The 22959-nt window shown below is 43.6% G+C and overlaps 1 protein-coding gene across 1 annotated transcript in view; it reads right to left on the reverse strand.

Annotated features, from left to right (window-relative positions):
- The window catches only part of LOC134639925 (adhesion G protein-coupled receptor A3), a 184095-nt gene that overhangs the window by 36063 nt on the left and 125073 nt on the right, over positions 1-22959 (reverse strand). The window contains exons 13-14 of the mRNA XM_063491443.1: positions 17906-18116; positions 17163-17371 (exon numbers count right to left, since the gene is read on the reverse strand). Of these exons, the coding sequence (XP_063347513.1) occupies positions 17163-17371; positions 17906-18116 (420 nt within the window). The remainder of the gene's footprint in view (positions 1-17162; positions 17372-17905; positions 18117-22959) is intronic.

The raw sequence follows: 22959 nt of genomic DNA on the forward strand, positions 1-22959 counted from the left end.
ACAGCGGGAGACGGGGATTAAACCGCCCACCCCTGCGATTAATCAGCGACCTCTTTTACCTCCTGCGCCGCAGCCACGAGAAAGTAAGTGACGCATTCAAAGTCTGTCAGGCCTTTGCACAAAATATTTCCTTCTCTACAGTTTATACGGTGGTGGATGTGGACGGTTGTGTGATTATTACAAAAAACCCCAATTCACTCTCACAATTAGCACATACTCCACACAGAAAGTCTATTTGCAATCACAGTAGTATCACCAGCGTGCACGAGGCACTTTAACTTAAAGTAAGACCACAGAAGCATGACGTATGCAGAAATGTTTGGAGCCCCCAAAAACATAAAAAGGTTTTAGCCAGAGCCAAATGAAAATCACCAATGCAATGAACTATTTTTTTATTCAGTTTTGTTAATTAAGGTTTCATTTGCTCAAACATAATAGACCTCCTTGTTCATGAAATGGTTGTAATTAGCTGAAAAACGCATAGATTTATGCCAAGAGAGGCACCATTGATGCTTCATTTTTACGGTTTACAGACTAACTGTAGTCGCACACATAGCCACCCCAACTGTGGTGAAACTGGAACAAGGAAAAAACCTTTTTTTGCGTGTTTGTCAGTAAAGAGGAGCAAAGAGGGATGAAGACCCCCTTAGATATTGGACCTCAGCTCATCCCTATACAAACAGCAAACAGCCAGGGATGTCCAACTATCAGGGACTAAGCAGCCAAGGACCTGCAGGCACATGTGTCATTTCCAAAATGTGGGTTTTATTATATAATTCAATTCACTTTTATTTATATAGCACCAAATCACAACAAAAGCTAACTCAAAACACTTTATATTGTCAGGTAAAGAACCTAAAATAATACAGAGAAAACAAAAGGACCCCCAATGAGCAAGCACTTTGGCGACAGTGGGAAGGAAAAACCTCAGGCAGACCTGAGCTCAACGAAGGGCATCCATCTGCTGCGACCGAAAAAACAAAACAAAAAAGACCCAGAAAAACACAGAAATAATGTAAGAAATACACACTCAGCAAAATAAGCTATTTCTAAGAAAATGTGGGCCCATAAAAGAGGTCAACTAAAAACAAGAACCGTACTCAAAATTAACACTCAACAAAACGTTAAAACATAACAAACTGACCCAACCCAAATGAGAGACAGCTCAGCCACTGACTGAACTCCAAAAGGGAAACCACAGGGACAATAACTAGGTTTAATACAAAAAAATAACCCAAACATTTCCCCCCATGTGATTACAGCAGATGGTTAAGTCCACTCGGTCGGCCTCTGGACTTCAACAAGCTACACCCTGAGCCTCCGTACATACTGCTATATATATTTCTTATATACTTGCTTGTGCTGTATCTATAATATACTAACAAAACATGTCATATTTTCATAATGTATTGAAACAAATTAACCATATTACGTATATAGAAACCAGCTGTTTGCTGTGTAGCTTCAGTAACTGCCAACTAAAAATGTGAAAATAGTAGTAGAAGAATAAATATCACCCGACTGTGTGGTCATGGACACAACCATCACACCAACCCGTTTAGCTATTAGATTCCAGCCGCAAACCCTGCTCCTGAAATAAATGTGAGAGAATCTGTTCCTTCTGTGAACCGTAATCAATAAAAATAAATCTGAGAGGAATTGCTTTAAAATGTGGAGCAAAGAGGCTGCAACGAGACTGCTTTCTCTCTCTGTCTCTCTCTCTCTGAATGTGAATGTATGAGCAAGCCTGAAATTCTGCTCCCCATGTCTCTCATCATTTTTAGATGTGTGTCTGTGTGTGTGTGTAAGAGACGGAGACAGAGAGACAGAGAGAGATGGTTGGTAGGTGTTGTCTTAGAGGGGTGACTCATCTTACAATCGTTACACACTACAGAATGCTCAATGGAAGCCTGCTCACATGTGCGCGCACACAGACACACAAGCTTATAGTCACAGGCGAGGACATGAAAGAGCCACATGAGGGCAAAACTAGGCACACAGAAAGAAACACGTCGGCCCCTCGCACGCGCACCCCACTCGTGCTCTGATCTCAGCTCTCTGAGATGGCACGCTGTTCAGCACACAGAGTGGGAGCATACATTACACCGGTCCACACCTCGTTCCTTTGCAGGTTGACGCGTTGAACCAAAGCGTGCCATTTTTTTTCTCTCTCTGTCCTGTAACAATAGATGAGAAGGAGGCCAGGACTCCACAGGTTCTGCACTGTTAACGCTTAAAGACGGCGCGACAGAGGGGGGATGCACACCCAGTCTCTGCAAGCAGCACAATACAAACAGCCTCTCTCTCAACAGAATGCATCGCTCTCTGGCTACAGAGGTCTCAGCGCGTAAATAGGCTTAGGTGTGCCTGTGTGGTTCTTATCATGGCAGAGGTGGTGCATTTACAGAGGCCCGCCTCACACGCGGACATCTGTTGCTGTCCACCATTTTCATGTGCGCTCTCTCTCACTGTCTCTCTGTCTCCACTACAAACCTCTATCATCCCTTTTTAGTGCTGGCTGACTACATAAAAAGCAACCCTGTAATGTTGGGCTTTTGATGACTCTATTTTCATTGCCATAGAAACCACATTACCACCTCAGGTTCTTGGAATAAAATGCATGTTTGCAGGTAAGGGGTCACCCCCCCCCCCCAAACACTAAGAGAAAATGAATGGCTCTAGCGTGGTTTTATTTAGTTGCTGCTTTCGGCGTGGTCAGGAAGTGAAACTGACCATTGCCGGTGTGTGTTCTGACTGTGGTGTCATTTAACCCCCTGAGACAGGGGTGCTGAGGGAGAAAACGGATGGGGGATTCTCTTGAGTGAAAGCAGTCAGTTTCGCACAGAATAAATGTGCGGAGAATATGTTATGTGATGCATCTAACAGAAAACAGCTTGTAGCAGGGACCACAATGAAGAGCTGCGATAGGAGGGATAAGGAGATGAAGAACGATGGCATTATAGAGACAGAAAGCACGGAGATAGATGGAGAGAGAAGGACACCCAGGTAAATCATTATCCCCTTCACTCTAGGAAGGGACTGTAAGTCTGGCTGGATTTTTCCCTTAGTTTCTTTCCCATTCCATGTATCCTCCTTGCACAGCAAAGCAATTTTCTTCCATTTCTGATTACAGATAGCTCACGGTGATCTCAACCCGGTTCCATTTTACTATCTGACAGTTGCGCTATCTGTGCCATTTACACTTAAGTTGACACTCCATCTCCTCTGACGGCAATTTACATGTTTGCATCTTGTTTGGGCCATTTGTAAGGCAAAGGCAAAGTGTCAGGACAGTGAATGAAGACAAAATTTCAGCTCGTAGATTAGTTTTCACTTTTGATACCAAAGCATATCGCTCAGCAACTTGAATGGGATTTTGGAAAGGCACATTTTTGAGCAAGCTTTAAGGCTGAAAGCAGCTATTCAAAGGCCCAGCTGCAGATACACATACTCTCAAACATGCTGTATACTTTTTGCACATATCCTAACCCACTGTGACATATGCAAACACGTGGCAACGGTACACTGGAGATATACCCTACGGGCAATTTTTTCCCCTTTAGAGAATTAGACCATATTCATGCAAACATTCTTGTATTGCTGCATCACAGAAATACTATACCAGAGCCCTACTATTCTGGTAATGCCTCTGGGCAGTTAAGAGCACCGAGGCCTTATCTGAATGAACGTGGAGAGAGATCTAAGTAAGTGAGACAGAAAAACCGCCTGTCGAAAATCACCAATCAAATCTACTGAACATGGCTGAAAGAACTGCCAATTTTGCCCAGATCAATAAAAAAAACGGTGACATTGTCACTTCATTTATAGCTCGATCCAGACTACCAACACGATCAGCATCACCAGCTCATTCCAGCGGTAATGCACAACTGTCACGCTACTACACACTACTACCTGAGGAAAACAAAATGTACACTTCACTACATTTTTATTCAAATTAGGCCTGTCACCACACAGATCAATAATTCACAATTTCTTCGTACCACAGCAGTTGTTGCATGCCCTGGCTTCTCCAGTCTTCATGCCAAATATCGTTGGGGAGGATGCATTGGAGTGTCAGTGTGTGTGAACGTTAAATAGAAAGCACTAAAGCTTAGAAAAACAAAGTGCTTGTATGAATGAGTGAAGGAATGTTGCATAAAGCACTGAGTGCTCAGGTAGAACAGGAAAGTCCTAGATAAGAACCAGTTCATTTAAAATTTCCCATTTGAGAAGACAGGTGTACACATGTTGGAGTGTACTCAGATAAAAGCACATACTGTATGTCTTACACATGCTTATTACACAAAGAAAGAGGCTACCAGCAATGATCAGTGAAAAGCTGATTTGACTAGCAAAGACAGGAAAAACAAGTGGGTGGTTACCAAGTTACACTGATATTAACTAAAGCAGGTACTAATTGGAGTGAAACATACAACTGACACATATATAAAAAAAAAAAAAAAACACCCAGCACGCCCCTACGGGCGGTTTTATCCTTCAAGCTCGGGTCCTCTACCAGAGGCCTGGGAGCTTGAGGGTCCTGCGCAGTATCTTAGCTGTTCCCAGGACTGCGCTCTTCTGGACAGAGATCTCCGATGTTGTTCCCGGGATAAGCTGGAGCCACTCGCCTAGCTTGGGAGTCACCGCACCTAGTGCTCCGATTACCACGGGGACCACCGTTACCTTCACCCTCCAAATCCTCTCGAGCTCTTCTCTGAGCCCTTGGTATTTCTCCAGCTTCTCGTGTTCCTTCTTCCTGATATTGCTGTCATTCGGAACCGCTACATCGATCACTACAGCCATCTTCTCCTGTTTGTCTACCACCACTATGTCCGGTTGGTTAGCCACCACCATTTTGTCCGTCTGTATCTGGAAGTCCCACAGGATCTTAGCTCGGTCATTCTCCATCACCCTTGGGGGCATCTCCCATTTTGACCTCGGGACTTCCAGGTTATACTCGGCACAGATGTTCCTGTACACTATGCCGGCCACTTGGTTATGGCATTCCATGTATGCCTTGCCTGCTAGCATCTTGCACCCTGCTGTTATGTGCTGGAGATATATATATATATATATATATATATATATATATATACACAACCCAGGATCAACATGCTGCCACTTTGTCCATTTTATTGACAGGAGGAATCTAAACAGAGCATACAGAGCTGTGAGAAAAATAAAGCTCAAAATGGAAATAAACCATTTTTATCACTCAGCAGCCTGCAGGTGTGTTTATTTAAATAACACTGCTTAAAAATGATGTTTGAAGCAGGAGGTCTGGAGCTCTGTGCGCACTGATAAATATACATGTGACTCTACCGTAACTTGTTGTCCACATCTGCTTTGTGCTGTTTTAAAAAAAAGCAAAAAAAAAAAAAAAAAAAAGAAGCTCCACCCTCAGTTCATTAAATCCCTGCAGCCATCTGAGGGCACATATGCTGGCAAATCTGCACCCTGTGATTTGAGAAGTGTCATGCCAGTGCGCAGCGCCATTACACACGACAGTCTACTGTTTACCTTTATTAAATCATGTGTAAGTGACAGCAGGCTGCTGCACAGTAATCCTACTCAATACTGCACACATCTGACTAGTCTGGTATGATTCGGTATTCTGTTGTTTTGGCAGAAGACTCCAGATTAGAGCAGCTGACAGACCCAACACTACAGTTCCCCCCCCCCCCCCCCCCCCCCCCACCCAACGTGGAAGGTATAACGTGGGCATTTACAACGTTGACATATTTTGCCATCTCCTATCATTATTGTGCAGGGCCTGCCTCTGCCTCTGCCTGCAGATTTGAGGTGCCAGTGTTCAGGTCGTGCTGCTCTGCACCATCCAGACAACAGTATAATTTCCTGTAGAGGCTTTTTTTTTTCCATTTGTTGCACGCTCGTCGTCATGCATCACTGAGATTGGCACAGCTGTTTCAGAGCGATGAGATCGTTGATGTGACCAGATAAGGGTGCATTTATTAACCGTCACAGCCTCTGGTTTATATTCCACTTTAAACAACCCCTTTTGCGTATTCTGCTGCTGCACCTACATGAACCGCAAATGAAACAGGTGTGCTTTACACCTGTTGCATTTGCAATGGCTAAGTGAGGCCAAGCATGAGACTGACATTGTTCACTATTTATTTATTTTTCTCACCAAATTCCCATGAACGCTAGGCACTAAGCAAACAGGAGTAAACATTGCATTTATGGGATACTCAGTATTTCTGTTAGGACAAGTGTATGAAAAGACCATTATTTAGATGTCTAGCATTTATACTTGAAAGTATGGGTTTTGGAATCCTTTAGAATCCATCCTTTTGTGTGCATACCGGAAAAACTGGAGCATCAACATGCCTGCTTTTGGAGACTGCAAGTAGTTAAGGTGACCAAGTAGTTGCTGAGAGGTTGAGAGGTTGAACTCTCGATCAGCAACGCAACTGCGCAGTTTGCCTCTTTCCAGAAAACTGCCGTCTGCCTCAGACTGACTGCAATCACTGGTCAAAGCTTTGAAAATAATTGCCATCTCGGTTAGACATGCAGACAGATTGGCAACTTGTTGCAATCAACCTGTGTCGTCTGTGACATGGGTCTTTGTAATAGAGGACTTGATTGCCAGCTGACTGCATTCAGGTTATATTCCTTTATAAAAGCAAGGTTGCTGAGCGTCTATGTCAACTTGGAGTTAAATTACTGTCAACAACATCTCTAGAAGTCAAAGGAGCTTGCAAAGAAAAGCGTCTGGACTTCTTTAAGTTGCTTGAAGACGTTTCACCTCTCATCCGAGAAGCTTCTCGGATGAGAGGTGAAACGTCTTCAAGCAACATGTTCAAAGGGAACATTATAAAAAGTTCTTTCTACACAGTACCTTGTAGCATAAAGCAACTTAAAAAGCATAACTTAGACATTAGATGCATACAGTGGTATGCATGCAGGCTGTCAGTGATGTGGCTAGCATAAAGTTGAGCTAATGACCACCTGAGCTTGACTTTGTGGTCTGACTTTGTGGTCTGAATGAACTACGAATTCAGACTGTCATGGTATCAAGACAGTCTGTTAAACTACACTTTGGGCAAGCATGGCATTTAGAAGCATGCCATCGGGTGCTACGGTATAAAACACTGAGGTTTGGTGTCAGGATTTGGCAAAATTTGTAATACTTATAATGGAGGATGAAATTGTGTGCGAGAGAGATGCTTGCTCCTGTACAGCTGCTCTGTCCTTACTGCTTTGTGGTGTGTGCTATCAGTTAATTGCATGTTAACTGCTCTTTGTGTGGAATTTTCTGTCACAGGTGAAGCACATATTTCAAGTCAAAATGAAAAAAAGGAAAAATTGAACAGCTGGAAATCTGCATAAATATGTGCCACCCTTGAAATCTGAAGGGCCATTAACAGACTTTATGAAAAGATATACCCCTTTGTCTGCCATGTTATTGCTACCCCTTCAAATGACTTAAGTCTCATTTTCTGCTGTGCTTATCTTCCACATAGAAGCTCACAGGGGGCTACATTGGATCAATATATTCTCCCTAATTACGGCAGAGAAACCAGCAAAAGCAGCAGCAGTTCCACCCTTACAGTACACACACACACACACACGCAGAAAACATGCAACTGCTGGGCCAGGCTGTACTGCTCTTGCATGCTGATGAGACTAATGTGCTTTTCCAAAAACAATAAAGAGGTAAGGTCATATGGCATAGGTCATTGGTTGAGGCGGGAAGGGCCATGATGTAAAATAACTTGCGAGAGTTTCGTTTCTCGCGTCTGTTATGAAAATGCCTCTCACCTTTAACCCTTTGGCTTTTCGGCTATATCGCTGCTAATCAGCCAGGCGGCAGCAGCAGCAGTGGCATTCTGGGAGCTGCTGTTGTCTTGGCTGACAACAGAAGTGGACATGCAGATAGTCAGCCAGCCAAACATCTAGCCAGCCACAGGGCAGAATTGCTGTCTACACTGGCCTAATAGAGGAAAAAAAAAGAGCACTTAATGTGTTTGTCTAGACTGTCCAGCACTGTGCAAATGAGTCTCTGTCCAGTTTAGTTAAATGCAGTTCACAAATACAGCGACCCAATTGAAAGCCAGTGACAGAAACTCAAACAGAGGCAGAGAGAGAGAGAGACAGAAAGAGGCTGTTTACACGGCATGCCCTCATTTCTACCAAGCTGTCTCGGGTTCAGAGAGGGTTGCACTGACGACTAGGGAACAGCTGGTAAAAGGGGATGGGAAGGCGGGGACATTTGACCAGGACAGTTTCAGATCAGATGCCATGTTATGATGTGAACAGCTCAGTTTTTTTTTAAGCTCAAATACTGTTTGGATGCGACTATGTGCACCAACAGTGTCCTAGTACATGAATCATTTATGTCAGATGGCCCCTATCGCATGCAAGAGGACAAGCGAGACCTGTTTCATTTTAATCATTTGTGAGTAATCGTGGACTTGCGCGTCAGATGTACTCAAGTCTGCATAATACTTCTAGAAAAAAAAAAGAACTGATTCCCATTCAAGCGCTCATATCTCACTAATTGTTTGAGAAAATGTGTGCCAAAATCATCAACTTGAAAATAAAACCAAAATGCGTCTGCATCATTATCTTTTATAAAGACAGCTTGTCAGCAAGGACAGTTTCATATTTCAAGCGAGCGAGTTTGCCCGTGTGTAAAACTCTGAGCACCGTTTTGGCTGCCAGTTAATCAGTAACTGCATATAAACGTCATCAAAACAGTGAGACCACCAAATATCCCATTAGCTTTCTTAGCACACAACGGATGTGTGCACACATTAAGTGCAACAATCCTTTCTGCTGCCAGAAGCACTATTATAATCTTTCATACACTCTGGCTGAGGAGCATACATAATTTGAATAACAATAGGTTAAAGCAATGCAATTTGTATACAGGCTAAAGGAGGGGCACACTGCATTAAAAACAGAGTGTCCGATACAGAGTGCCACACATTAAAAAGGAAAAAAAGTGCCAAGTATTGGCTTACTGTATAAACGCCAGAGCAAAACTGTTGATGTCTGAGATAAATGGTGGTCTGTGAGCTCTGAACTCATTAGTCAGGAAGAAAACAATCTGCATTACATGTCAGCTTATTGGCAAGCAGCAATCTGCTGTGGGAGTGGAGGTAGGCCGGCCCCCTTTTTTTTCCCATTTCACACCAAAGCAAGTCAGCAAACACAGAGAGTTTAAATCAGAACAGAAGCAACAGAAACAAAGTCTGCAGTGATGCACACACACACACAAACAGCAAACCTCATGTGTTAAAGTAACCGTGCCCGACATCAAATTTAAGTTAATGCTTTCAAATGGAACACGAGTGCATTTATTAAATATTAAGTTAAGCCAAACTCGACTGTAAGTGCAGTAAGTTCACAGAGCGTAGCACAAACCCGAGCCTCAGCGTAGCTGGTTAAGCCAGCCGCCGGTAAGGAAGCTGCATGGTTGCCTCTCCTCAGAATGAGGTGGATTAGAGCTGGTCTGCCAGCTGCCATGTTTGGAACAAGCGTAAGTGAGGTGAAGGGTGAAAGGTAGACAATCCTTAGTGAGCTGCAAATAATTAGCATTTACTCAAAGAATTAGCCTAAGCTGTATAATTACGGCGAAACACAAACACACATTAAGCAGGTTATGTGCAGCCTACTGCATGCTCGTAGAATCATATTTTATATTCTTTATATACTATGATAAGATGCCACCTGTGCAACAAGCCCAGTCATGAAAAATCCTCGCTACCAAATATTCCGCAGTAAACTGTTAGTGGTATTATAACAAAGTGAAAGCACAGGGAATGACAGCAACTCAGCCATGAAGTGGTTGACCACGTAATACCACAGAGTGGGGTCAGTGGATGGTGAGGCACGTAGTGTGCAGATGTCGCCAACTTTCTGCAGAATCAATCGCCACAGACCTTCAAACTTGATGTGGCCTTCAGATTAGCTCAAGAACAGTGCATGGAGAGTTTCATGGAATGGGTTTCCATTTCCACGCAGCTGCATCCGATGGATAAGTCTGAGTTTGGCAGTTGCCAGGAAAACGGTACTTGTCTGAGTACACTGTGCCGAATGTAAAGTTTGGGTGAAGGGGGTTTATTGCGTGGGGTTGTTTTTCAGGCCCCTTAGTTCCAGTGAAAAGAACCCTTAATGCTTGATGAATTAGAGCGGAGACGGTGGCCTTTTCGTCCAACATCACTGTCTGACCTCACAAATACGTTTCTGGAAGAATGGTAAAAAAAATCCTATAAACACAATCCTAAATCTTGTGGAAAGCCTTCCCAGAAGAGTTAAAGCTGTTATAACTGGAAAGGGTGGGCCAACATCATATTAAACCCTACGGATTAAGAATGGGATGTCACTTCAGTTTATATGTCCGTGAAGGCAGACAAGCAAATACTTTGGCAATATAGTGTATGTCGGTCTCCGTATGTGTCTCAAGTGGCCAATTGTGATGAGATCTTATCCTGTTAAATAGCAAATGCATTATTTTCTTTTGCCGACCCCAAATCCCAATGTGCAGGACAACAACAGCTCTACAGGCACAGCTCAGCAGCCTTCTTGTCCTGTCACCTGGAGCTATCACGAGTCAACACAAACCATGATTAACGGGGCTTAATTTTTAGCTGCGGAATCGACCATGAGATTCATGTAAAACAAATGACTAATAATAGTTGTCCGTACTGAACCTGTTATAGCGATCAACTAAACGTGTTGTTGTTTTCCCACAGCAAGAAGCACATCAGTTGAGTGGGTGATCCTTTTGTGTGGTCAAGGACTCATTCGCATGCAAACTGCTAGAAGAATTGGCCATATGTTGCCCAAACTTCCTCCGAATGTGGTCTGAGCTCAGCGTGTCCTCTGTGTGTAATTGCCGCATTGGTACTTAGAGGAGTCTGCTTGTGATCAGATCACCAAAGACACATATTAGTGCCAGTTATGAAAGGGATCTTAAGGACACTAATTAACACATTGTATATCATTTAAGCTTAAATACTTGATAACCACATTTTAGCTGTGTCTGACCAGAAAAGTGTTTTTCTTCTCCTTTAACTCCCAACAAGAATGTCAACGAGCATTTCACAAAAATTGCCAACACAATCTATAATCTGTAAAAAGATCACTGCAAATATTACACATTACAGACCGTTTTAACACTAGTAAACAGCACGTTTACTAGTATAGATATCACAGCCTGTCATCCCTCTTCCCCTCCCACAACAATGCCTATCAACAGAAAATATCAACATAGTGCTGTGAGACATGGTTGCATATCTAAACAGGTCATCATCGTTACCACTGTAAATCCCCTCATCTCCTAAAACACACACAGCAAAGCTCCTTTAGCATGAGCATGTCTCGGAGATAGAAAAGTCCAGGGTGTGAGGATAAAGTCGAGGGAAGCAGGAGCTGGGTCTTGCTTGTGGGCGAACAATGAAAGCTGGCTTGTTGTCTCATTATGTCTGCCTTGAGCACAGATGTGGACAAAGGACTAATGAGGACACATAACTTTGAGAGTGCTGCTGAAAAAAAAAACAAAAAAACAAAACAGACTGAGAAAATGAGACCCGAACAAGAAAACAGTGTTTCTGAACTACAGAGGATCTGAAAGTTGCCGGGAGGTTATTTTCAATTAGCAGCACGTATCCAGCACAACTTACAGTCTGTGTGCATTAGCCATTATTGCCGAAGACGAAAACACCAAATGTGGATTGAATTTGAATAAACAACTCCCTTTTGATGATGTTTTCTAGAACACAGCCAGTTGGCGTCTTTAAGATGAAGCAGAAGGGCAGAAGGATTTCTGAATGTATCGCTCCTATTCCCTCCTTTTAACTTCATCCTTTATTTCCTTTAAGAGACAATGATCATGATCCAGGTGGCAGTACACATTTCTGAATTAATCTTAGACCAAAGAAAAGCTGATGCAATGATCTGATCTAATATTTGAGAAATGCAGCCGAATTATTCCACCTAGGATAAGGATAAGACAATGAATGGATGGATTCTTAGGGACATTGTGCCCTACAGATATTTTCTTCCTCTCTATAGGAGACAGGACCTGGTGGTCAGCACCAGATGTCAGCAGTAATGTCACAGCAGTATCGGGCTTGCAGAAGGCTCAGCCTGTGAGAGTTAATTTATCTAGATGGGATCCTGTCTTGGCTGGTTTGGTTCAAGGTGGAGGCACAGCAGCCAAGTGAATCATGATTTGTTTGGTCATTTTGAAAGTATCTATGCAAGTGTCCTAAAACGGGAGGTACTCAGGCTAGAATGACACAATAAATCTCAGTCTATGGTCCATTACAGTTCAGACACAGCATTAAAGGAGTTGGAATGGAGGTGGGTTGCAAAGTAGTCTGCAGATGCAGCAGAAACTGTAAGCATGCTAATGCTAAAACAGCTTTACCATTTTGAATGTGTATAAGGAGATCAGCTGAGCTGCAGGCTGGTGACATGGGCTGGCACTGAGATCAGCTAATCTGCCAACCACTGACTAAGGATATTTAAAATATTTCACCGCACTTTGTCACGGTACCAGACTTTACTCTGGTATGTAAATTTGATTGAACATCTACCACCACAACATTTTAGAGAAAAAATCCACTTTACTGTGTGACGTTTAGTTACCTTATTTTATTTTGGAGATTATGTATCGGAATTTCAGGAGCAGGACCACACCTCCAAACACGCTCCTTCAGGCTGTCATCTATATAGGTTCCCCTAGTTCTGCAAGCTGATCATTCTCATTTACGCGCCCCACCCTCCCTCGCTTCTTCTTCTCCATTCTTCAACTTCTTCACTTCTATTTAATACATGGGGATCTGCCCAGCCTGGGAGCCATCGCCAGTCCCCTTCGAGGCCTTCCCCAAACCGCAGCTCAATTCATGTCAAAGCATTCACTTTTACCTACTAAAACGCTGTCAAACTTAAATGAGGACGTGGGCCCAGCTAGTGAATTAAAAATACAAGTTCATAAAACACAACATACCATCATCAGAGATTAAAGCAGTGGTTCTAGGCTTTTACTGTTTACTCGTGACCCTGTGTGTAAAAGCAGTTTATAGTTTCCTTACAACTCATGACCTTTGTTACTCCACTGTGGGAAACACTGATCTAAAATGCCAAATTCTGTATAACAGAAAATAGCTGAAACTTGCTTTCCCTCAGTCGGCTGCTGTCACAGTGATGTATTAACAGTTTAACGGTGCCTCGGTCTTGGACCCATGGTTTTGAGTTTTTGTGGGATGGTGATTCCTTTTGGATTTGGGAATCACTTGTGTTTGAATTTTGTTCCCTTTTTTGTGTAACATAGCTTGTATTGTGTAGATTTTGCCTTGATATCATTTATATCTTCCAGCAGTCTCTTGTGTATCTTGGTTTTAACAGTATTTAGTTAGTTGCCTTTCGTGTTCTGTCCCACTCTTGTCTTGCCTCTATGATTTTGTCCTTTAGCATCTCCTCTGTCCAGTTGGTCTGGGCTCTCCCGTTCCCTTCTGTCTTTTTTCCTGTTTTATTTTGTTAGCGGTTGTTCTCTGTGTCTTAGGCTAAGTTTGAACTTTTATCTCATTATGTTAGTTCATGGTATTCCTGGTACCCAGATTCTCTGCTTCTGACCTGCCAATGTATCAAACTTTTTTTTAGCAATATGAGTTACTGACATTAAAGCTGGATGGCTTTTCATCCAGATACATGATCTGCCTACAACACGGCCAATCTGTCAGATCTTTCATTGGTCAACTTCTTTTGCTTCTCATTCTTAAAAAGCTGTTAATATCACCCACCAATACTGTTTGGGCTTTAATTGTAAATTCTGCACTTGTTGGATTGGATTGTAACTAAAGGATCTAAACAATCAGCCTACCATGACTCTTTCATCTGTCATCATGTTCTCATTAAAGCCATCATCTGCAAACACTAAACAGTACTACAAACTTACCCTTACACTGTATGTGACTCTGCCGTGTTTAACCAACAGGTCTCCTGTTTCACTTGAGGATAAAACAGAGGATCCACCACTCTATAGGAATCTACTTCCCTTGACATATTCGTTATATTGTGTACAGTGCATGGGGATATATCTCTAAACAGCTCTTCCCTTATTGGACCTCGGCCTTGGGCCCTTTGTTATGATTGGATACTTACAAAAGCCAGCCACCCACACCATGTCTCTCTTTCGTTCTAAAGGTCTGCTCCTGCATATTAAACAGTCTGGACCGCTGCAGCAGTAAAATGCATGAACTCCTTCATCGACATTATCTCCTCAGGAAATACATGCATAAATAAATGAATCCTGCTACCTCCGAGACAGCACACCGTACTCAGTGTGGTTACAGAAGAGGGGTGTGTCTCATAGAAGGGGTTAAAAGGTTGCTGGGAATGTGGGGTTGAGGCTTGTCACTGTGATGAAGACTGATGATGAGGCTGCATTGCTGTAAACGAGTGAGTCAGCCCTCCCTTCAGTCAGACAGACACAGGCTTGCAGGAGGCAGATGGGGGAGGGGAAGGGGGGGGTGCAAGAGGAGGAGGCGGGACAGAAGGAGGGAGACAGAGAAATGCATGGGAACTGTCCCCAGTGCTGAAATCTGTAACGGCTGCATTGTAACAGCTTCATGTTCAGCTCAGTGCAGGAAAGAGAGGAAGAAAAAAAAATCCAAAATAGAGGGAGACTGTCTTTTTTAATACCTGACCCACATCTGAAACAACTTGTATCACTAGTTGGAATGTAACAGGTCAGCGCCACCTGCCTTCCAATGTCAAAAAAAGAGAAAAAGTAAGGCATTTGTTACACCTACACCGAATTTTCAAAATCCATTGCAAGGAGGAGTGTAATATTTGCCCAAACAAAAGCTCAGAGGCTCTTGCATTTGAGGTTTTCCACACAGATCCTGTCCAAAAGTCATGTCTTTGGCATTCTGATCACAAAGCCAGGGGAGGGATATTCTCTACCGTGTAATTCCTTCTGAGCCAAGTCAAAAAGATTCTCATTAGAGTGCTTTTTATATTCCAAACATCAGTGCCCAGGGACAATTGTATTAGGCTGCCATGCTATTTGCAGACTAATCATCTCCACACACAGACACAGTAAGAACTCAATGGAAAAGAAAAAGTCAAGATCAACAGGAATGGGATATTTCAATGCCCAACATCCACCCACCCTGCATGTTCTTTGCTAACCCTGACAGACACTTCAACTGCACACTGCAGACAGTTGATATAAAAGCATTTCGGGGTCAGATGTAAGGGAGGTGATACAGCTATGCAAGACACCAGCATGATGGCTAAGCCATGACTTGACACCCAGAGAATAAAAAACACATCACGGTCACCTTGTTTAACTTCACCCACAGCAGCTGAAATGTGGAACTCTGCTCAACTTGTTACTCTGATTTTGCTTTAGAACACCAAAAGCAAGAGCTGAGCTTAAGCTGGTCGCTGTGCTTTTACTGCATTAGTCACAAACGGTGGCTTCACTGATGGAGCCCCCCCCCCCCCCCCCCCCCCACCTTGTGAATACTGTAAATTAAAAATGGTCAACTTGCAGTCGGGCTGTAATTGGCAATTCCCCTCAGATTGACATGCAAAAGATTATGCAACAGGTTTAGTACTTGCAGAAGCCGCCCTGGGCTATAAATATCCCTGTTGCAATAGTACAGTATTTTAGATGAGACCATCAGGAGAATGATGTCACAAGTCCGTAAATAAAAGGTCCTTCTTTCTTGGGCACTGCAGAGAGCAGGCGGGTGTGGTGACTGCATTATTAGACGCGCAATCCCCGGCGCGAAAGCTCACATTAGACCACGATGTGGACATTCCCGTCACGGCTTTCTACCATCGCTATGACTACCTGCTACTTATCGTACGTGTCTTGAAGTTCAAATCATTCATCTGCAGCCGGGAAATTTGAGCAAAAATAATAATAATAATAAAAATGCCGATCTAGCGTTTATCCTGACAGTCACAAGGTGCCCACTGACGGTGCGCCTGCCCGAGCCTCGCGTTTGATAGAGAATACATGTGCAATGACAATCTGACATCTGCTCTCCATCTGACAACAGCTCAGTGTTCTCCACAGACACCCCACTCCCCCCCTCGAGCAACACACCCCACCCCTTCCCCACCACCACCACCCCATGCCGTTTTTATGTGCCGCTTTTCCCCTCATGCCCCACTCTTTTTTCCCCCATTCCTATGCGGCTGTTTTTTCTTCTTCTTCTTCCTTTTTTCTCCTCCATCCTCGATCCAGCTCATTTCCACACTCGGAACAACAACCAAATTGAACAGCGGCTTCATAAAATATGCAGATAAAGGGAAAGACAAAAAAGAAGCAACTCTGAAAAGCACCGACATCTCAAGCACAACACTTTTCATGCTCTGCCGAGGACTGACCTCCCAGTCTAACGAATCCCACTCTTCGGTAAACATCCGGAGGATTTCTTTTCATCCAAAAAAAGCGGACCAGGCGCAGCAGCTCTATGGAGCGACTGGGCGATGCGATGCCATTGCGCTTTTGGTATTATCCTCATGAAATCAATTCGAACAGAGGGACGTCGTCGGAAGAAGGCATCTCGTCGGCGTCTAGACCAACTTGAACGACACAGATGAACGATCCTACGCTTTGCAGTCCAACATTTCTTTTCTTTTTTTTTTCTTTCTTTTTTTTCTCTCTGCGATGGTTGCAACCAATTAGCACACCACTTGCGCTCGGAGGCGAATAGCTCCTGACAAGGCGCTCCTTCTCTTGAGCATCGCTTCTATTTCAGCTGCTGTGCTGCTTTTTGGAAAAAAGGTGGCAGACTATACAACACCCGCAACTTCTCATTTCCAGGATACGGGGTGGGGGGGGGGGGGATTTTTCTTTTCTTTTCTTTTTTTCTTTTCTTTCTTTTTTTTTTTTAGCATAGCGCATACTCCAAAGCCAATAAATCCCCGTAACGCATTTGACAAATCCTTTTCCCTCTGCTGAAGAGGAGCAACAATAAAAGGAAGCGTTTAAAGGTCCCTTCTTAAAACACGTGACTCCAGCCTATTCCACAGTGAAAACAGATGCATTTGATCCATAACAGGCCCTAAGCAGTGGAGGAAGCATTTATGTGGTGGTGGTGGGGGGGGTCATGGTAAAAAAAAAAAAAATGAATGACACCGGTACCACACAGGAGACTACTCACCATTAGCACAGCAAAGTTATTATGATGGGTGCAATGAATGGTGGTCGTGTTGCCCCCGGAGCCTGTTATGTGGCAGCCCTCTGCCCTCCAGCCACCGTGTCCATCCAGCAGGTCAAAATCCCAATAGGCTGCGGTGGGGTCTACACCCAGCGCGAAGTGCCTCAGCGCAATAGTAACAGAGTGCACGGCGCTCCCGAGGCTGCACCCATCTGCAAGGAAAGCAACACATTCAGTAAAGGAAATCATGTGGAAAGTCTGTAAGTGCTGTGGCACAAAAAAAGCATGGGCATGAGAGCACGAATTCCCCCCCCCCACCCACCCCCTCGGCCGCTATACACACACACATGCACACAGGCTAGACAAGTGTCAGACAGCTGACTGCAGGTGATAGACTGGTGTGTGAAGTGTTGCAGTTAACTTTCATTTCAAATCGAACCAAAAAATAATAATATTTTTGCTAAAACATGGTGTGTTTTCGGACATGATGCAGCAGCGGAGTGTGCAGGGTGATCTGAAGCACGCGCTGCTCTCTTTAATCAGAGTAAATGAAACCGCAACAGAGTTCTTTCATTTATTCCGGGAATACGCACGGGAGCGGTGTGTCAACATGTTGCGCAGAGCAAACTGATGGACTACGGCTATGTCCGCGTGTGAGTGCGTGTGTAAAGCATGTAGTCCGTGTCGGCAAATACAGCACGGCGTTGACATCACAGGCATGATGATAAAAATGGATTTCCTCTTACCTAATTTGGTGAAAGCAACTGGTGTTGAAACGCTCCTACGCTTCCCGTCGTCTGCGAGATTTGACGAATTGCCGGTGCAAGGGAAGAGTTTCCCATTGCGAAACACAATAAACTGCAGCTTGCAAGTAGAGTTATCAACAGATTGCAACGGCGAGGAAGAGATAGGCGTACCAGCCAGCGGTAAATGGATTGAGGCGACTGCCACTGAGTTCTGCGGATGGAACAAAAAAAAAAAAGAGAGAGAGAGAGAGAGAGAGAAGAAAATAAAAATTAAATAATGTGTCGGTGATGCGCTGTGGGAAAAAAAAAAACTCTGTTAAAAAAAAGAAAGAAGAAGAAAAAAACTGAAAAAAAATCCTTTCCTCTCCGGGAGTGGAGGCGACCATAGACCAAAAGTGACCAAGGGAATGAGAATCACGTTTGAAGCGCTCTAGTGCGCCTATTTGGTCAAGCTCCCTGCCGCAGAGGTGGAAATGGTTCTTACCATTTCAGCTTGAGGGCACATCAACACTGCAGCTTGATTTAAAGAGACAACCGGTCTGACTTTATCTTCTTTTTAGCAACTGTAAACACCAAAGAACACAAAAAACATCCCTGGCAAGATTTTTTTTTTTTTGGGGGGGGGGCACAGCTTGGGAATGCCAAAGTGAAGACTCTCGCCATCTTTAAGCAGAAGTAAATCCAAACTGTAATGTAAACTTGCCTGTAAAAAAAAAAAATCCCCACCAGAGTTGCATTCAAGATCCACATTCCCTCTGATTTGTTATGACCTGAAGCAGATCATTTTATATTCTGACCAAATAACTAAGTAGCCCATACTGTCCAAGAAAGTCTGAGCTACAATCAAGATCCAGCAGCCCCACAAGAGCGGCATGATTACAGCTTCGGGAACTTTGGCAAAGCTCACGATTTAGTGACTTGACATCCTGGTGGACAGAAATGTTGCTCAAGGGTGTGTGGACCAGTGAGTGACTGCATTTAGGACAGGACAGGCAGCACTTAGGCTGCCAAAGAGCAAGTTTAATCATAAAAAAAGGCTTCCAAAGTGCCACTGTCAGCATGTGTGGCCACACACACTTAACTCTGCGCAACTGATATATCTGCATCAGCTCATGAATTCTACATGCCATGCACAAATACAGCGGAGGGAAGTGTGGCGTGCTTGGAAAGTTAAGCAAACGCGTGTTTAAAAAGAAAAGGCTTTCTGCTGACATTATCTGAGCTGTGATTTTATTCAGCAAAGTGATAATTCTCTAGTCAGGGACCTTCATCAGAGTGTGAAGCAGCGATTAAACAAGCTGACATCTTTGTTGTTGTTGTTAAGAAGTAATTACAACAGAAAATGTTCTTTCAAATGAAGCCAGCACCTTAGGTTATTAACAGAATTTGCACGCCATGAACAGATTTCTCAGAAGAAGCAAAATGACTGACCCCGCACATTGATTCATCAGATGACCCTGATGGAGAATGATGCTAATGACAAGGCTGCTGATGATACCCGTTCATAATAGGCATAATGACGGCATCTTGCTTGCGGCTTGCTTTCCGAATGCAGTCTGTTTTTAATCAGCTTTCAATCGCTTCACCCTCCCTGGCGTGAGAGGATCAGCACTTTGAACCTAAAGGGGAGGGAAGCTTCCTGCCAGAGATGAATGTGGATGCACGGAAAGTGCCCTTACAGTTAATGGGTAGCTGCTTAGTCAGATGTTCAGCCCAATCAATGCTGAGGAGGAAGATAGCCAAATTTCTTAATCGAGTTAATCAAGAGCTTCCTTGTCCAGTATTACGTTGGATACAGTAACCGTGGCGTTTGTCCAGCCTTTTATTCTGCTTTGTCCTGATCGTCCTGGTTCCTTCTGTATCCTAGAAAATAAATGTACACGGGTGCCAAAGAGCAGCAGTGCTTAAGCACAGTTCTTTTTACGTCAGAGGCACCATGGCAGTATCAGCTTTGTTAGCTATTTGTTTCTGCATTGACTCACTCTTGAAAAGGTGTTGATTTTCACCCTGCAGGGTGTGTGTGCATGTGTGTGTGTGCGTGTGTGTGTGTGTGTGTGTGTGTGTGTGTGTGTGTGTGTGTGTGTGTGTGTGTGTGTGTGTGTGTGGAGGGAGAGGAAGAAAGACAGAGGATCTTTGCCTTGAAATTTATGTTGCATCATTTCCTTTCTGTGAGCAGCTCAAGCTTGGCAGTCTGTTTCCAAGACGTCACAGGATACAGACATCAGGGATGGAGTCAGGGAGGATTTCAGCCTAGGTGACGATCTAGGGTGGTGTTAAACACGGGCCCTGGCATGCTATTCGAATGCAGTGAGCACAGATTCCGAGTGACCCATCATCCCCAGGGGAAATGTTTTCAAATCGCACAAATTCAAAAAAGAAACCTTATCTCGTATACTTGTCTCTGCATCTCTTCCTACATCTTTTATCCCTTTTTATGTGGCGTATCAAAGGGATTTACAGCCTGGGGGTGTGTGTGTGCGCCATAAGCCGTGGCGTGCGTAAGGTCTCATTCTCAGCAACAATCTATGTTCCTCCTGAGCAACCTAAACAGCTACATTTCCTCAACCCCAATGCCACCGGGGACCTCACACTTCAGAGTTGATTTAGCTGGTTGTACCTCAGCTGCCTGACCTTCTTCCAAGCCCCTCCCTTTTTAACAGGGCAGCATGCTGTAGTCTTAGTAACCATAATCACACACTCCCCTCCATCTCTCATTCTAGCCTCCCCCCCCGCTTATTCTTTTCCTTATAGAGGGCAGTTAGGTGAATGTCAGCAGTCACCTCCTATTTCAAGCTGTTCCTTGCTCGTCCACCTCCCTCCCTCCAGCCTCCTCCTGCCTGCTCCTTGATGCACAGCCCTGCTTGATGGAACCACCAAGCTGCAAAACAGCCTGCGGGGCAAAACACAACAGCGGCGTTTGACCTGGGGTGGCCACCAAATCACAGCATAAACATCGTGCTTAAACACAGATTCTTGACTTTACAGGAGCGATTGCTATTTGAATGCGTTTAGACAAAAGAGGTGGAAAATTAGGAGAGCCACTTTAGTGTGCGATCCAAAATTAGAAAAAGCCACAGCTCTGTGCCTTTGTAGATATATCTGTGGGAGCGATACAGTTATTTATTTGCGCAGGCGGAAACTTCAAAATTAAGTATGAATGGAATGGATTTAGCACAAAGGGCAGCTCGCTGAGCTCGCCTTCAGCCAAAAAGAACTGCTGACAAGCACGATGGGAGACTTGCATAATTTTTCTGTGTCTTTTTTTTTCTCATAATCATTGGCAGTCCAGTCAGCACAGACGTGGTCAAAGGCGCAGTGTCCATGACAAATAGGTAGACATCAGGAGACTTCAGGGGGATTGTTTCTACCCGTGATGTTTTAGAGTGATTCTGAAAATAAATCACAGTTTGCTCAGAAACATTTTTTTTCTCTTTAAACAAAAAGCTTGTACACAGGATTCTGCCAGAGCTTATTCAATATTTGAACACACTTGTATCTCCTGACACCGAAAATACAAACAAAAGGAAACACGGCTCTACAGCAAATGACTGCTGCTCGTGAGATTCAAATGCGTTTTGCTCTCGAGCACTTTTACACCGTGGCGTTGTTAGCGTTACCTATCAAGACAAATTAAACACAATCCCACACGGTTGCCATGCCAACAGGAATCTGTTTCCCCCCCTACATGAGTTGTGTGGCGTCGTTGTGCTGTGTTGGTTAGTTGGTTGGGTGGGGGCATTTGAGCAGATATGAAGCAGGAAATCAGCGTCTTTGGAGAGGCTGAGCTGTGCTTCAGCTGTCAGCCACGCTCTCCTCAGTCAGCTCTGACTCAAACTGTCACATCACTGTGTAGTGGCGTAACAAAAACATTCAAGAGGCCGCAGCAGATGGACAATACTGTCTGACTGAAAGGCCGTTTTGGATTACAGATTAATTAATGAGTATGTGGTGGATAAAACTCATGAATTTGCTGCGAGGCGACTGATAAAGAGCCATAAAAGAACCTTAAAAGGGGAATTCACATTTCCATCATAGTGCTTTAATGCAAATATTTGAATTTCACTGGTCAGTAAGAGTTTGTCGCATTAGTCAGTCATTGCCACGTCAGCGTAGCCTACGTGCCCGTTATTAGTGAAAGCAAAGATAACCGTGACTCACTACAGAGTGCCTTCTGAAAGAACACATTTTTATGCACTACCACAATGATAAGAAGCAATTTGCACACACTAAGAAAAAAAAATTATTCATTGCTCTGACTCATCTCCCATCTACAGTCGGACCCATAAATATTTGGACGGTGGCACTTTGTGTAATTTTGTCTCTGCTCAGCACAAAAGATTTGAAATGAAGCAATAAGGATGGGAATGAAGCTAGACTTTCGCCTTTAATTTTAAGGGTTTTAACAAAAATATGCTCTTACTTTTGAGAGCTGACAGCCAGGTTCTGCTGTTTCCTGAGTGTTTATTGAAAAATTAAAGGCGATAAAAGGTATGGAGTTCATTTCAAGTATTGAATTTGCATTGGTAGTATTTGACAGGAACCCTTGATATGTGATCTGAAGTGTTGTAGATGCACATGAAACCTAACAGCGAGGCGATAGAACCTTTAGGAGTCGCCAAAACTACAATGTGTTTGCGTTTAAAATTAAACAACAAAAGGCCTAAAAAACCACAAGAGACAATAAAGTGGATAACTGACGAATTCTTTTCTTAGTAATAAAAAAAGAAGAAGAAAAAAGAGTTTAAAAAAAAAAGGCAAGATTTGCTTTTTTCTGTTTCTAAAGAGGATTTATACATCTGTTAATGCTGAAAAAGTGAAAGGTCAAATTTGGACTGGAAAAACCTGCCCAGCTCTGCAAAAACAAGCGATGATGTGGAAACAGTGTATAAAGTCAAATGCTGCAAAATGTAAAGAAACAGAACTCCAAAGTACAGATAGATAATGACCCAAAACATCATTTAAAAATCAACCCAAGAGAATGTTCTCAAATGGCCAAGTCCTCAACTGACCTCAACTGGGAATGCATTTCATTCACTGAAGACACAACTGAATGC

The sequence above is a fragment of the Pelmatolapia mariae genome, linkage group LG13, assembly GCF_036321145.2.
Source record: "Pelmatolapia mariae isolate MD_Pm_ZW linkage group LG13, Pm_UMD_F_2, whole genome shotgun sequence".
In the NCBI taxonomy this organism is placed as follows: Eukaryota; Metazoa; Chordata; class Actinopteri; order Cichliformes; family Cichlidae; genus Pelmatolapia; species Pelmatolapia mariae.